The 16,450-nt window shown below is 44.7% G+C and overlaps 1 protein-coding gene across 1 annotated transcript in view; it reads right to left on the bottom strand.

The window, feature by feature from the left end:
- LOC141139276 (cytochrome P450 2K4-like) overlaps positions 1-16,450 on the bottom strand; it is a 95,885-nt gene that overhangs the window by 66,176 nt on the left and 13,259 nt on the right. Inside the window, exon 2 of the mRNA XM_073625232.1 lies at positions 15,541-15,737. Within this exon, the coding sequence (XP_073481333.1) occupies positions 15,541-15,723 (183 nt within the window). The 5' untranslated portion in view covers positions 15,724-15,737. The remainder of the gene's footprint in view (positions 1-15,540; positions 15,738-16,450) is intronic.

Genomic DNA, 16,450 nt, shown 5'->3' with positions numbered 1-16,450 from the left:
TTCTTAAAGATATTGGCTGTGTGTCTGGGTTCGTTGTCCTGCTGCAGAACAAATTTAGGGGCCAATCACTATATGGTATGGCATGATGAATAAGTATCTGCCTGTATTTCTCAGCATTAGCCGAACACCTCCCGGTTCGGTTCGCATCAGAACCTGTGAACGGACCAAAAATTTGCACGAACGTTAGAACCCCATTGAAGTCTATGGGACTCGAAAGTTCGAAATCAAAAATGCTAATTTTAAAGGCTAATTTGCATGGTATTGTCCTAAAAAGGGTTTGGGGACCCGGGTCCTGCTCCAGGGGACATGTATCATTGCAAAAAAAAGTTTTAAAAGGGCCGTTTTTTCGGGAGCAGTGTTTTTAATGATGCTTAAAGTGAAAAAAAAAAAAACGTGAAATATTCCTTTAAATATCGTACCTGGGGGGTGTCTATAGTATGCCTGTAAAGTGGCACGTGTTTCCCGTGCTTAGAACAGTCCCTGCACAAAATGACATTTTTAAAGTAATAAAAGTCATATAAAACTGCTTACGACTTTAATGTAATGTCCGGTCCCGGTAATATGGATAAAAATCAGTGAGACAAACGGCATGGGTACCCCCCAGTCCATTACCAGGCCCTTTGGGTCTTGTATGGATATTTAGGGGAACCCCACACCCAAATTGAAAAAAGGAAAGGTGTGGGGCCCCCAGGCCCTATATACTCTGAACAGCAGTATACAGGCGGTGCAAACAAGACAGGGACTGTAGGTTTGTTGTTAAGTAGAATCTGTTTGTAATTTTGAACTGGTACATTTTTAAAGTGTAGCTCCAGCAAAAAAAATCTATTTTTAAGCTTTTTGGAAAACATAGGGAAGGGTTATCACCCCTGTGACATTTGTTTTGCTGTCTGTGCACCTCTTCAGAAGATTTCACCTCACTTTCTGTCCCAATGACAAATGTTTTTAGAAAATTTGAGGTTTTTAGTGAAACGAGGATCGGTGATAAAGCATCAGTGGAAAGGAGAAACGTTTTTCCCAGATTAACTCTTACAGGAGAGAATTTTCCTTCCTAGGGGTAGATTTCATCTCACTTCCTGTTGTCTCCTTCCGTTTGCAAGTAGGGGTCGTTTGTAAGGTGGATGTTTGAAAGTAGGGGCCTGCCCTATATACTCTGCAGAAATTGGGGCCTTAGATGTTGGTGTTGCCACAACACTGTAAGCCCTCACAGTTACTCTTGGTGGGCGCAGGAATGGCCTCTGCTGTGAAATGTTAGATCAAGAATTGTAATTACATGCCCCTGTTGAACAGGGTCAGAAAAATTGGGCCTTTGGTGGTGGTGGTGCCACAACACTGTAAGTCCTCACAGTTACTCTTGGTGGGCGCAGAAACGGGCCCTGCTGTGAAATATTAGATCAAGAATTGTAATTACATGCACCTGTTGAACAGGGGCAGAAAAATTGTGCCTTTGGTGGTGGTGGTTGCCACAACACTGTAAGTCCTCACAGTTACTCTTGGTGGTCTATTGACTGGAATGGTACCAGCTGATTGGAGAAAAGCCAATGTAGCACCAATATTTAAAAAGGGCCCAAAAAACATCCCTGGGAATTACAGACCAGTTAGCCTAACATCAATAGTATGTAAAATCTTGGAGGGGATGATAAGGGACTATATACAAGATTTTAGTAATAAGAACAATATCATTAGCAGTAATCAGCATGGATTCATGAAGAATCGTTCTTGCCAAACCAATCTATTAACCTTCTATGAGGAGGTGAGTTGCCATCTAGATAAAGGAAGGCCCGTAGACGTGGTGTATCTGGATTTTGCAAAAGCATTTGACACAGTTCCCCATAAACGTTTACTGTACAAAATAGGGTCCGTTGGCATGGACCATAGGGTGAGTACCTGGATTGAAAACTGGCTACAAGGGCGTGTTCAGAGGGTGGTGATAAATGGGGAGTACTCAGAATGGTCAGGGGTGGGTAGTGGGGTTCCCCAGGGTTCTGTGCTGGGACCAATCTTATTTAATTTGTTTATAAACGATCTGGAGGATGGGATAAACAGTTCAATCTCTGTATTTGCAGACGATACTAAGCTAAGCAGGGCAATAACTTCTCCGCAGGATGTGGAAACCTTGCAAAAAGACCTGAACAAATTAATGGGGTGGGCGACTACATGGCAAATGAGGTTCAATGTAGAAAAATGTAAAATAATGCATTTGGGTGGCAAAATATGAATGCAATCTATACACTAGGGGGAGAACCTCTGGGGGAATCTAGGATGGAAAAGGACCTGGGGGTCCTAGTAGATGATAGGCTCAGCAATGGCATGCAATGCCAAGCTGCTGCTAATAAGGCAAACAGAATATTGGCATGTATTAAAAGGGGGATCAACTCCAGGGATAAAATGATAATTCTCCCTCTCTACAAGACTCTGGTCCGGCCGCACCTGGAGTATGCTGTCCAGTTCTGGGCACCAGTCCTCAGGAAGGATGTACTGGAAATGGAGCGAGTACAAAGAAGGGCAACAAAGCTAATAAAGGGTCTGGAGGATCTTAGTTATGAGGAAAGGTTGCGAGCGTTGAACTTATTCTCTCTGGAGAAGAGACGCTTGAGAGGGGATATGATTTCAATTTACAAATACTGTACTGGTGACCCCACAATAGGGATAAAACTTTTTCGCAGAAGAGAGTTTAATAAGACTTGGGGCCACTCATTACAATTAGAAGAAAAGAGGTTTACCCTTAAACTACGTAGAGGGTTCTTTACTGTAAGAGCGGTAAGGATGTGGAATTCCCTTCCACAGGCGGTGGCCTCAGCGGGGAGCATTGATAGCTTCAAGAAACTATTAGATAATCACCTGAATGACCGCAACATACAGGGATATGTAAGCTAATACTGACACATAATCACACACATAGGTTGGACTTGATGGACGTGTGTCTTTTTTCAACCTCACCTACTATGTAACTATATGTAACTATGGTAGCTGGAACTGGCCCTGCTGTGAAATATTAGATCAAGAATTGTAATTACATGTCCCTGTTGAACAGGGGCAGAAAAATTGGGCCTTAGGCACTGGTGCCACAACACTGCAACCCCTCACAGATATACTAGTTGGAGCGCAGGAATGAGCCCTCCTGCAAAATATTGCATCAAAAATTGTAATTACACGCCCCTGTTAAACAGGGGCTGAAAAATTGGGCCTTAGGCACTGGTGCTGGTGCCACAACACTGCAACCCCTCACAGATACTCTAGTAGGAGCGCACGAACGAGCCCTGCTGTAAAGTATTGCATCTAAAATTGTAATTACACTCCCCTGTTAAACAGGGGCTGAAAAATTGGGCCTTAGGCACTGGTGCTGGTGCCACAACACTGCAACCCCTCACAAATACTCTAGTTGAGTGCAGCAACAAACCCTCCTTGCAAAATATTGCATCAAAAATTGTAATTACATGCCCCTGTTAAACAGGGGCTGAAAAATTAGGCATTAGCCACTGGTGGCGGCGCCCAGAACCAAAAATATTCTTACAAGTTATCAGCATGATCATTGAGGAGGAAGAGGATAGTCACTCAGCATAACAGGATAGTCACTCAGCATCAGCATAGGCAGTCTTGAAGGGATCTGACATTTCAAAAAAAATTATTCGGTTACATCAGCATCAGATGCTTGGTAGCTGGTGGTGATCCAAGACTGATTCATTTTTATGAAGGTCAGTCGATCGACCGAGTCGGTGGACAGGCGCACCCTGTGATCGGTTACAAAACCTCCAGCAGCACTGAATGTGCGTTCCGAAAGAATGCTGGATGCAGGACAGGCCAGCAGCTCAATTGCATACTGTGCAAGCTCTGGCCAGTGATCCATCCTCAAGACCCAGTAACCCAGAGTATTTTAGGTGGGAGAGGTGTCCAAGTCAGATCTTGCCCCTAGGTATTCCTGCACCATGTAAAACAGACACTGGCGATGGTTGCTGGAACCAATCATACCTTGGGGCTGTGGACTAAAAGTTTGTCTGAACACATCGGTCAGGCGGCCACCTTCTCCACCGCTACTTTGACTGACCGAAGCCTCAGCAACACGTTATTCAGGAACAGGAATTTGTAACCTCCCAGTCTCGGGGAACGCGTTGCACAGACCTTTCTGCAAGGCCTCCTGAAGATGTTTCATCCTCTGCTCCCTCTGCGACGGCAAGATAAGGTCTACAACCTTACCCTTGTAACGTGGATCAAGGAGGGTTGCCAGCCAGTATTGATCCCTCTCCTTGATACCATGAATACGAGGATCCTTCCGCAGGCTTTGCAAGATCAGGGAGGCCATGCAGCGTAGGTTTGCTGAGGCATTCGGTCCAGAGTCCTCTGGGTCACTAAGGATGACATGATCCGCAGCCACCTCCTCCCAGCCACGTACAAGTCCATGGGTTTCTTGGGACTGTAAATGATCCCTTAAAGACTGCTGCTGATGCTGAGTGCCAGGCTTCACCTCCATGCTCACACAATCCTCCTCTTCCTCCTCCTCCTCTTCCTGTGTGATCGGCGGGCATGCAGGAACACTGTCTGGATAAAGGGGGCCTTGAGAGCTAAGAAAGTCCTCCTCTTCCTGCCTCTGTTCTGCCTCAAGTGCCCTATCCATTATTCCACGCAGCGTGTGCTCCAACGGCTGGACAAGGGGGACAGTGACACTGATGCATGCACTGTCACTGCTCACCATCCTCGTGGCCTCCTCAAATGGTGACAGGACAGTGCATGCATCCCCGATCATGGCCCACTGGCATGGGGAAAAAAAAACAAGCTCTCTTGACCCTGTCCTGGTGCCATAGTCGCACAGGTATTCATTGATTGCTCTCTGCTGCGTGTGCAGCCGCTGCAGCATGGCCAATGTTGAGTTCCACCTGGTGGACATTTCACAGATTAGGCGGTTCTTGGGCAGGTTAAATTTCTTTTGGAGGTCAGCCAGCTGAGCACTGGCATTATATGACCTGCGGAAATGCACACAGACTTTCCTGGCTTGCCTCAGCACATCCTGTAAGCCTGGGTACCTGCCCAAGAACCGCTGCACCACCAAGTTAAGGACGTGAGCCAATCAGGGCAGATGGGTCAGTTGTCCCTGTCGGAGGGTGGAGAGGAGGTTGATGCCATTGTCGCAAACCACCATACCTGCCTTAAGCTGGCGTGGCGTCAACCACCTCTGAACCTGCCCTGCAGAGTTGACAGGATCTATGCCCCAGTGTGGCTCCTGTCCCCCAAGCACACCAGCTCAAGCACCGCATGGCATCTTTTGGCCTGCGTGCTTGCAAAGCCCCTTGAACAACTACGGAGCACCGCTGGTTCCGAAGTCAAATCAACACAGGAAGAGGCCATGGAGGAAGAAGAAGAGGAGGGGGCGGAGGAGAGAGGTGTGGCAGAATCACCACTAGTAGTATTTTGGAGGCGTGGTGGCAGAACAACCTCCAACACTACTGCACCCTGTCCTGCATCCTTCCCAGCTGCCAGAAGAGTCACCCAGTGCGCGGTGAAAGATAGGTAATGTCCCTGTCCATGCCTGCTGGACCATGAGTCAGCGGTAATATGCACCTTACCGCTGACCGCCCTGTCCAGCGAGGCCAAGATATTGCTTTCCACATGCCAGTAGAGAGCCAGAATCACCTTCCGTGAGAAAAAGGTGTTCTTTGTTCTTTGGTGTGGGTCTTTTAGGTACGCTTGCCAACGAACTGCATGGCAGGTCAACATATGTCTGGTCAAGCATGTGGTGCCCAAGCGGGAGATGTTTTGGCCACGAGAGATAAGCTTGAGACATATGTTGCAAATAGCAGCGGTCGGATCTGATGCACTCGTCTCAAAAACGGCTCACACCAAAGAACTTTTGGAATAACGCGCAGAGACTGCAGCGCCCTGCACATGCAGAGCTCTGCGGTGTGATGCAGTTGATGTGCTGCCCTTAAGCTGGCCCCTGGAGGGCATCCTGCCTTGTTGGTGATGTGCCTCCTCCTCCTCCTCTCTCCTATCAGGCACCCACGTGGAGTCAGTGACCTCATCATCCCCTCCCTCCTCATCACTTGAGCAAAGCTGGCAGTATGCTGCAGCTGGGGGAAGATGACTGCCAGATTGCTGTCCTTCTTGGGCACCCCCTTTCTCTGGGCTCACGTTACTGCCTTCCTCTAGCTGGGTACCATCATTGGAGCCTTCAAAACGCTGGGCATCCTCCTGGAGCATGTACCCAACACTGTGGTCAAACAGTCTGGGGGACTCCTCAGGCGGACATGATGGGGCTAGGGAAGGAGTGACTGATGCCATTGAGCCGAGGGAAGAGGCCGCGTTGGCAGCTGCTTTGCCAGACAAAGTACCCTGAGCCTGGGTGAGAGAGCTTGAGGAGGATGAGGACGGCTTGGTCATCCACTCGACCAAGTCTTCTGCATGTTGCGGCTCAACACAGCCAGCTGCCGAAAAAAAGGACAAGCGTGTCCCACGGCCACATGCTAAAGAGGATACACCGTCTCCACGACCAGCACTGTTGCCTCTAGACACAGAGCCTGCTTGCCCTCTTTTATTGGCTTGTGACTATCTGCCTCTCCTTGTTGGCCTTCCAGACATACTAATGGCCTGCAGTGAGTTGTAGCTGCAAAAAAGCTGGGATGTATATATATACTGATACTGCAGCTAGCAGAATCAACTGCCTGCCTGTAGTATTATTAGTATGAGAACACCAGCAATTGTCTTCAGGTAGCTTTAGGACGTGCAGAGGACGCAGTACACTAACTGTAAATACTGTAGCTGCCTGCCTGTGGTATTAATAGGATCAGAAGAACACCACTAATTTTATTCAGGTAGCTTTAGGTGCACAGTGTGCAGAGGACACAGTACACTAACTGTAAATACTGTAGCTGCCTGCCTGTGGTATTAATAGGAGCAGAACAACAGCAATTTTCTTCAGGTAGCTTTAGGTGCACACTGTGCAGAGGATGCAGTACACTAATTGTAAATACTGTAGCTGCCTGCCTGTGGTATTAATAGGATCAGAAGAACACCACCAATTTTATTCAGGTAGCTTTAGGTGCACACTGTGCAGAGGACACAGTACACTAACTGTAAATACTGTAGCTGCCTGCCTTTGGTATTAATATAGGATCAGAAGAACACCACCAATTTTTTTCAGGTAGCTTTAGGTGCACACTGTGCAGAGGATGCAGTACACTAACTGTAAATACTGTAGCTGCCTGCCTGTGGTATTAATAAGAGCAGAACAACAGCAATTGTCTCCAGGTAGCTTTAGGTGCACACTGTGCAGAGGACGCACTACACTAACTGTAAATGCTGCAGCTGCCTGCGGTATTAATAGAATCAGAAGAACACCACTAATTTTCTTCAGGTAGCTTTAAGTGCACAGTGTGCAGAGGACGCACTACACTAACTTGTAAATACTGCAGCTGCCTGCGGTACTGTACTAATAGGATCAGAAGAACACCACTAATTTTATTCAGGTAGCTTTAGGTGCACACTGTGCAGAAGACACAGTAAACTAACTGTAAATACTGTACCTGCCTGCCTGTGGTATTAATAGGAGCAGAACAACAGCGATTGTCTCCAGGTAGCTTTAGGTGCACACTGTGCAGAGGACACACTACACTAACTGTAAATACTGTAGCTGCCTGCCTGTGGTATTAATAGGATCAGAAGAACACCATTAATTTTCTTCAGGTAACTTTGGGTGCACACTGTGCAGGGGACGCACTACACTAACTTGTAAATACTGCAGCTGCCTGCGGTACTGTACTAATAGGATCAGAAGAACACCACTAATTTTTTTCAGGTAGCTTTAGGTGCACACTGTGCAGAGGACACACTACACTAACTTGTAAATACCGCAGCTGCCTGCGGTACTGTACTAATAGGATCAGAAGAACACCACTAATTTTCTTCAGGTAGCTTTAGGTGCACACTGTGCAGAGGACGCACTACACTAACTTGTAAATACTGCAGCTGCCTGCGGTACTGTACTAATAGGATCAGAAGAACACCACTAATTTTCTTCAGGTAGCTTTAGGTGCACACTGTGCAGAGGACGCACTACACTAACTTGTAAATACTACAGCTGCCTGTGGTACTGTACTAATAGGATCAGAAGAACACCACTAATTTTCTTCAGGTAGCTTTAGGTGCACACTGTGCAGAGGACGCACTACACTAACTGTAAATACTGTAGCTAATAGGACTAATAGGATCAGAAAAACACAAGCAATTTTCTTCAGGTAGCTGTAAATACTGGAAAAACACCTGCCTGCCTGTCAGTAGTAGGAAGCGAATTTTATTCAGGTAGCTTTAGGTGCACACTGTGCAGAGGACACAGTACACTAACTGTAAATACTGTACTTGCCTGCCTGTGGTATTAATAGGAGCAGAACAACAGCGATTGTCTCCAGGTAGCTTTTGATGCACACTGTGCAGAGGACACACTACACTAACTGTAAATACTGTAGCTGCCTGCCTATGGTATTAATAGGATCAGAAGAACACCATTAATTTTCTTCAGGTAGCTTTAGGTGCACACTGTGCAGGGGACGCACTACACTAACTTGTAAATACTGCAGCTGCCTGTGGTACTGTACTAATAGGATCAGAAGAACACCACTAATTTTCTTCAGGTAGCTTTAGCTGCACACTGTGCAGAGGACGCACTACACTAACTTGTAAATACTGCAGCTGCCTGCGGTACTGTACTAATAGGATCAGAAGAACACCACTAATTTTCTTCAGGTAGCTTTAGGTGCACACTGTGCAGAGGACGCACTACACTAACTTGTAAATACTACAGCTGCCTGTGGTACTGTACTAATAGGATCAGAAGAACACCAGTAATTTTCTTCAGGTAGCTTTAGGTGCACACTTTGCAGAGGACGCACTACACTAGTGCCCCATACACACGGTCGGACATTGATCGGACATTCCGACAACAAAAGCCTAGGATTTTTTCCGACGGATGTTGGCTCAAACTTGTCTTGCATACACACGGTCACACAAAGTTGTCGGAAAATCCGATCATTCTGAACGCGGTGACGTAAAACACGTACGTCGGGACTATAAACGGGGCAGTAGCCAATAGCTTTCATCTCTTTATTTATTCTGAGCATGCATGGCACTTTGTGCTTCGGATTTGTGTACACACGATCGGAAATTCCGACAACGGGTTTTGTTGTCGGAAAATTTTATAGCCTGCTCTCAAACTTTGTGTGTCGGAAAATCTGATGGAAAATGTGTGATGGAGCCTACACAGGGTCGGAATTTCCGACAACAAGGTCCTATCACACATTTTCTGTCGGAAAATCCGACCGTGTGTACGGGGCATAACTGTAAATACTGTAGCTAATAGGACTAATAGGATCAGAAAAACACAAGCAATTTTCTTCAGGTAGCTGTAAATACTGTAAAAACACCTGCCTGCCTGTCAGTAGTAGGAAGAGAATAACAGGAACGGGTCTAGCTAAATTGAATACAGTGTATATATATATATATATATATATATATATATATATATATATATATATATATATACACACACACACACACACACACACACACACACCACCTAGGATGTATATATACTGTATATACACAATACACTGTAAGTGCAGCTAACTAACTCGCCTGCCTGCTCTATCTAACTTAAAACAAATGACACTGTCTCTATGTCTATCTCTCTCTCAACGCCGGAACACACTACACAGGGCTGCCCTGTAGGCGGCCTTAAATAGTGTGGGGCGTGTACTAAACCCCCTGAGCCATAATTGGCCAAAGCCACCCTGGCTTTGGCCAATTACGGCTCTCTGTACAGACGGCGCTGTGATTGGCCAAGCATGCGGGTCATAGTGCATGCTTGGCCAATCATCAGCCAGCAATGCACTGCAATGCCGCAGTGAATTATGGGCCGTGATGCGTCACTCGAATTTGGCGCGAACGGCCCATATCGTTCGTAATTCAGCGAACGTCCGAACAGGTGGTGTTCGAGTCGAACATGCGTTCGATTCGAAAACGAAGCTCATCCCTACTCAGCATTGAAAACATAATTGACCCTGACCAAATCTCCAACTCCAATTTGCATAAATACAGCCCCAAACTTGCAAGGAACCTCCACCATGCTTCACTGTTGCCTGCAGACACTCATTATTGCACCACTCTGCAGTTCTTTGTCGAACAAGCTGTCTTCTGCTACAGCCAAATATTTCAAATTTTGACTCATCAGTCCAGAGCACCTGCTGACATTTTCTATACCCCAGTTCCTATGTTTTTGTGCATAGCGGAGTCACTTAGCCTTGTTTCCACATCAGAGGTATGGCTTTTGGCCACAATTCTTCCATGAAGACCATTTCTGGCCGGACTTCTCTGGACAGTAGTTGGGTATACCTGGTTCCCACTTGTTTCTGCCAGTTCTCTGCGGATGGCACTGCTGGACATCTTCCAATGTTGAAGGGAAGTAAGCATGATGTGTCTTATCTGCTGCATTAACCACTTGCCGACCGTCTCACGCTGATATACGGCGGCAAAGTGGTTCGTTCCTGCAAATCGCCTTATGGGTACGTCTGTACCCTTAAGCGTGGCAGCAGGCACACGCCGGCTGCACGGCGGTGAACCCGATGCATGTGGCCAGCGGGCACAGTCGCCGCCGGCCATGCGCAATCATGTACATGAGAACAGGAACAGGGATTTGTGTGTGTAAATACACAAATCCCTGTTCTGTCAGGAGAGAAGAGACATATCATTTGTTCCTACTAAGTAGGAACAACAATATGTCTCTTCTTCTAGTCAGTCCTATCCCCTCACAGTTAGAACACACCCAGGGAACACACATTTAAACCCCTTGATTGCCCCCTAGTGTTAACCCCTTCCCTGCCAGTGACATTTACACAGTAATCAGTGCATTTTTATAGCAGTGATCACTGTAGAAATGTCACTGGTCCCAAAAATGTCAAAAGTGTCCAATCTGTCCGTCGCAATAATGCTAAAAATCGCAGATCACCGCCATTACTAGTAAAAAATAAATAAATAATAAAAATGCCATAAATCTTTCCTATGGTTTGTAAACACTAACTTTTGCGCAAACCAATCAATATACGCTTATTTTTTTTTTTTTTACCAAAAATATATTTGCATTTTGTAAATTGATAGAAATAAACAAACAATTAAAATATATATTTTTTAAATCAATCTTACACAATTTCGTCATACCTGCCTAAAACTTTTTCACTGTGCCTGTCAAGGAAGGAAAGAATGGGTTTCCACTTACAGGATATCATATCTGTCAGCTTCCTGAAACAGTCTCCCACTGGCAGCCGGATATCTGCAAGGACATTTGAGATTGCAGTTTGAACAAGCTATATCATATCCCCTCCTACGGGAGTGCTCCTCTGACATTTTGAGTTATGTGAGTGTCTGCAGGTGAGAGCTCTCCTACAACAGCTAGTAAAGCCTGGAATGGTGACGTCACCAATAGGCTTCATTTATTGTCAGTGCAACTTCCTTTGCCCTGCAGCCATACTGACACAGGAGAGCTGTGGTTACCATGCACAGCTGCACTCTCCTGGTTTAGTAAATCAACCCCAATGAGTGAGATTTACTGACATTAGCCTTAGCCTCTGCCTGTTCGTACAGTATATTCCATAAGACCTCAGGTGCTTACACACAAAATAGATGATGTAGGACTTCTGTTATTCTAGGAGCACTTCTACTTTTTGGGAATGTCAGAAACCTGGTTGGACAGCTTACATGACTGAGCTGCTAATTTCAAGGAATATGCTGTACAGTATTTTGGAGGGACAGAATTGTCAGAAGAGGTGGAGGCAATGGCAGCTTGTACTCAATTTTCTTGGGGGTGGCCTGCGACCCGCCCCAGCCAGCCCCCCCTTCCTTTAGCCAGCCAACCATATAACACACCCACCCGCCGCTCCCCCTTGCTCGATCTCCCATCGCCCAACAGGCCCCCCACCAGCCCCTGCACTTACTTCATCCAGGTAGCGGCTTCTTCCCCTGTGTCTCCTCCAGAGTCCCAGCAGTCGCTTCTCCTCCCGGCCAATTAGGAGTTAGGACTCGCAGCCAATCAGGTCTTAGGACTCCCAGCCAATCGGGATTCAGGACCCACTTCCTGATTGGCAGGGAGGAGAAACAGGAAGACATTAGCGAATATTAATTCTCTAATGTCACACAACTGGGTGGGCTCACCCTTTTTGAAGCCAATTATAGCCTCCGGCTCTAATCATGTGCTTCTAAAAAAAAAAAAAACACATTGGAATCCATGTGTCCGGCACCCTGCATGTAGAGTACGGTCCGGGCGCATGGATTAGGGGGGGCGGCACCCATGCACCCCTAATGGACCATCCGCTACTGGGTGGATGGGTATGTATGTATGTATGTACGTGAAGGATTAACAAAAAGTGAGCTTGAGAGAGGATATCACTAAAGAGAACTGTGATAATGCAGAGTCATTAGGCCTGAAGAACCATAATAGTAAATTACTTGTGGAAGTATGTTATAGAACCCCTGGAATGAGAACAGTCTCAGCTCCTTTCACAGACTAAAATGAAGCAGGGTGATATTATTATGGGCAAATGTATTATCCTGATATTAAGTGGGCAAATGGAAATGCACACTCAACAAGGGCTTCCCATTTCTTAAACTTATTGCAGGATGATTTCAGAACAATTTAGTTTCAGGACAATTTCATCTTTTATTAATTTCAAACAACATGGAGCCCATTACAGATGGAATCACATTTTCCATAAGTTACAGTAAAGAGAGGCACGTTGGTAGGACAAGAACTCTAAATTTAAAAAAAGCTAACTTCAGTAAGCTGTGATCCTTACTGCACGTCACCCAATGGACACTTAATATTTGCAACAAGAGCAATAAGAGCACACAAGGCAAGTAGGAGTGTATTAAAGATGAATTGAACAAGTGCATTAATTATCGTATTCCATTGGGAAACATACAAAAAAATAAAACCTATGTGGCTAAATTCTAATGTAAAACAACAAATAAATTGGAAAAAAACAGACCTTAAAACAAATCAAAAGGTACATCCTCAGAATTCTAGATTTACAAGCAATACAAAAAGGAGCAATCAGGGTGGCAAAAAAGAATACAAAAAGCACATTGCTACAACTAGGAAAACAAATCCAAACATTTTTTAAAAAATATATCAATAGTAAAAAGTTTATAAAAAAGATATAGACCCCATAACAGAGAAATATGGGAAGTTATAAACAAATGCTAAGGAAAAGGCAGATGTATTCAATAATTTTTTTCTCTACGGTTTTTACAGATGAAAAAGACTAGTCTGATAGTTGTCAGAGTAATACCAAATAGAAAATCAGGTACAAAAAAGACTAGAGAAACGTAAAGTAAACAAATCACCAGGTCCAGATGGCTTACACCTGCTGGTTCTTAGGGAGCTTGGCTCAGTTATAGTCAAGCCTTTATGTCTAATTTTTAAAGATAACTTACTGACTGGAATGCCCCGTACACACGGTCGGACTTTGTTCGGACATTCCGACAACAAAATCCTAGGATATTTTCCGACGGATGTTGGCTCAAACTTGTCTTGCATACACACGGTCACACAAAGTTGTCGGAAAATCCGATCGTTCTGAACGCGGTGACGTAAAACATGTACGTCGGGACTATAAACGGGGCAGTGGCCAATAGCTTTTTTCTCTTTATTTATTCTGAGCATGCCTGGCACTTTGTCCGTCGGATTTGTGTACACATGATCGGAATTTCCGACAACGGATTTTGTTGTCAGAAAATTTTATCTCCTGCTCTCCAACTTTGTGTGTCGGAAAATCCGATGGAAAATGTCCAATGGAGCCCACACACGGTCGGAATTTCCGACAACACCGTGTGTACGGAGCAGAACAGTACCAGCTGATTGCTTTAGAGTAAATATGGTACCAATTTATGAAAAAAAGATTGAGATGTATGCCAGGAAGCTACATACTAATCAGCCTAACATCAACAGTATGTAATGTACTTGAGGGAATTGTAAGGGACTTTATACAGAAATGTATCTGTGATATCATAAGTGACAACCAGCATGGATTTTTGAAAGACTGTTCTTATCATTCTTTGAGAAAGTAAATGAGAAATTGAATGGTGGAAGTCCAGTGGGTGTAGTTTATCTAGATTTTGGTAAAGCATTTGATACTGTACCATTATACAATAAAAAGGGTCTGTTAGTTTTGTTGAAATTGTATGTGCATGGACAGGAAACTGGTTGCACGAACAGGTCCACAGAATAGTGATAAACTACTTGATATCTAAATGGGTTTAAGTAGTGACTGGGGTGTCCCAGGGTTCTGTCTTAGGGCCCATGGTATTCAATTTGTTTAGTAAAGGCTAAGTTTAGTCAAAAATTAATAAAAAAAAAAAAAAAAAAAAAACACTGCTCAAGGGGCATTTACTTAAAATCAATGAGAAGTGTCTTCCATCTTCCATCCTCTTATTGCCCCTACACTCAGAGTTATAATTGTCCAGTGTCACAGAGGTTAATATGAGCTGAGGGACCTGTCAAATGCACTCATCAAGAATGCTGACTTTTAGCAGAGGCATTAGAAGTGGTAATAGTTGAGCATTGATAACTTCAAAAAATTTTAGATGTACTCCTTAAGAAGCAGTAAACATACGTCTATAAGAATTGTTGGAGAAAAAAATCATGCAAACAGTAAAGGCTTAAAACAGACACATGCATCAAATTCAGGAATTTCCTACTACTGTCACTTTGAAAGCCTAGCATGATGACAGTGACACATTCTTAAAGGATTATTGCAACTTCTTAGATTAAGAAACTATCAGTAGTGAAACCAGTAGTTAAACCCAGATCTGAGTTGGTGTACAGAACAGAGGTATGAGAGTGTCCTTCCTGTAGTTGAAAGTTGTCAGGAATGTGATGAAACTGTTTCACTGGCTTCATTCAGCTATTGGGCCAGGAGATTCCCTCTGTGAAAGCTTAATGTAAACAAAGGGTCCAGGGATGGAGGAGTGGTGATGTCATTATGCAAAATTATGCAAAAATCAAAATGGCCACATTTGGGAAATAGCTTGTCGCTAGGCGGGTGGAGCCTGATGTGTAACTGAGAGACTGGTTCACCATCAGGTCCACTTTACCTTAAATTGACAGCCCATACAGTGGGTGGATACAAAAGCCTTGCTCTGTCAATTAACAGCCAGGAGGACCTGACAGGGAGCTGGTCTCTCAGTTCCCCCCCATCAGGATCTGCTCACCTCTACTACACAACTCTTCGGCCATACACCTGTCAGTGTGATGGGTGCAGTGGCTGGGGAGGGAGATAACGCATTGAGGAATGACTGACCAGTATGTACACTTCAACTTTAGTGAAGGCCCAACATATTCATCAGATAAATTATGCACAATTTTGTTGCTGTTCCCTGGTGGCATTCTAAAGGGTGTCTCACACCATTTATGAATTACCCGGTTTGTATTCCTCATTATAAACATTTATTAATTAGCTGGACTCCATTTACATACACTTTAATCACTCACTTAAAAGTTGTAAATCTTACCTCATGAAAAGTTATATAAGGTTTATTCCTATTTATAATGTGCAAATTTCCAATAATAGGCAAACGTGGTGGTCCAGGAGGATAATTTGGATGAACTTTTTTCCTCTGACTGGTTGAAAAAATTGCCAGAAAAACACATGTGACAATCGAGAGGACAATTGTAACTGGGTCGATGAAATACATGTCTGCAGCAAAACCTGGGGACAAAAATAGTTATGAATTAAACCAAACAAAAGCAAAGCCAAGCAAGGAAATCAGAGAGTCTGGGAAGATTTGCTTTGTATCAGTGGTGGACGTGTTCTTTCGCACACCTGCTATACAAATCACAAATGATAAGTTGGGAGAAAAATCCAAAGATGACACAGGCATTAAACTTCCTCTACACCTCTCTCTGTCATCACTGACATGCTTTGGGGAAATGTCCGCTTATGTAACTTCCTGGATGTTGCAGGAAACAGTTTTCTGTGGCTTCTCTACTCATTGAATTGTTGGTCTCATTAGGGTGTGATGGCTGTAGCACTGGGGAGGAAGTGCTAGCAGGATAGCAGGACCCAATGCACGTGGCCGGTGGGCGCGGTCACCGCTGGCCACCCACGATCGCGGGCATGGGAGCCAGAATAAGGATTTGTGTGTGTAAACACACAAATCCTCGTTCTGACAGGAGAGGAGAGACAGATCTGCTGTTCGTAGTAATTGCGAACAGCGATATGTCTCCTCCCCTAGTCAGTCCCATGCCCCCCCACAGTTAGAAACACTCACGAGGGAACACATTTAACCCCTTCATCGCCCCCTAGTGTTAACCCCTTCCCTACCAGTGACATTTATACAGTAATCAGTGTATTTTTTTAGCCCTGATCGCTGTATAAATGGCAATGGTCCCAAAAAAGTGGCAAAAGTGTCTGATCTGTCC

Source organism: Aquarana catesbeiana, linkage group LG04 (genome assembly GCF_042186555.1).
Source record: "Aquarana catesbeiana isolate 2022-GZ linkage group LG04, ASM4218655v1, whole genome shotgun sequence".
NCBI classification, from domain to species: domain Eukaryota; kingdom Metazoa; phylum Chordata; class Amphibia; order Anura; family Ranidae; genus Aquarana; species Aquarana catesbeiana.
This window is presented reverse-complemented; position numbering and strand designations above follow the sequence as displayed.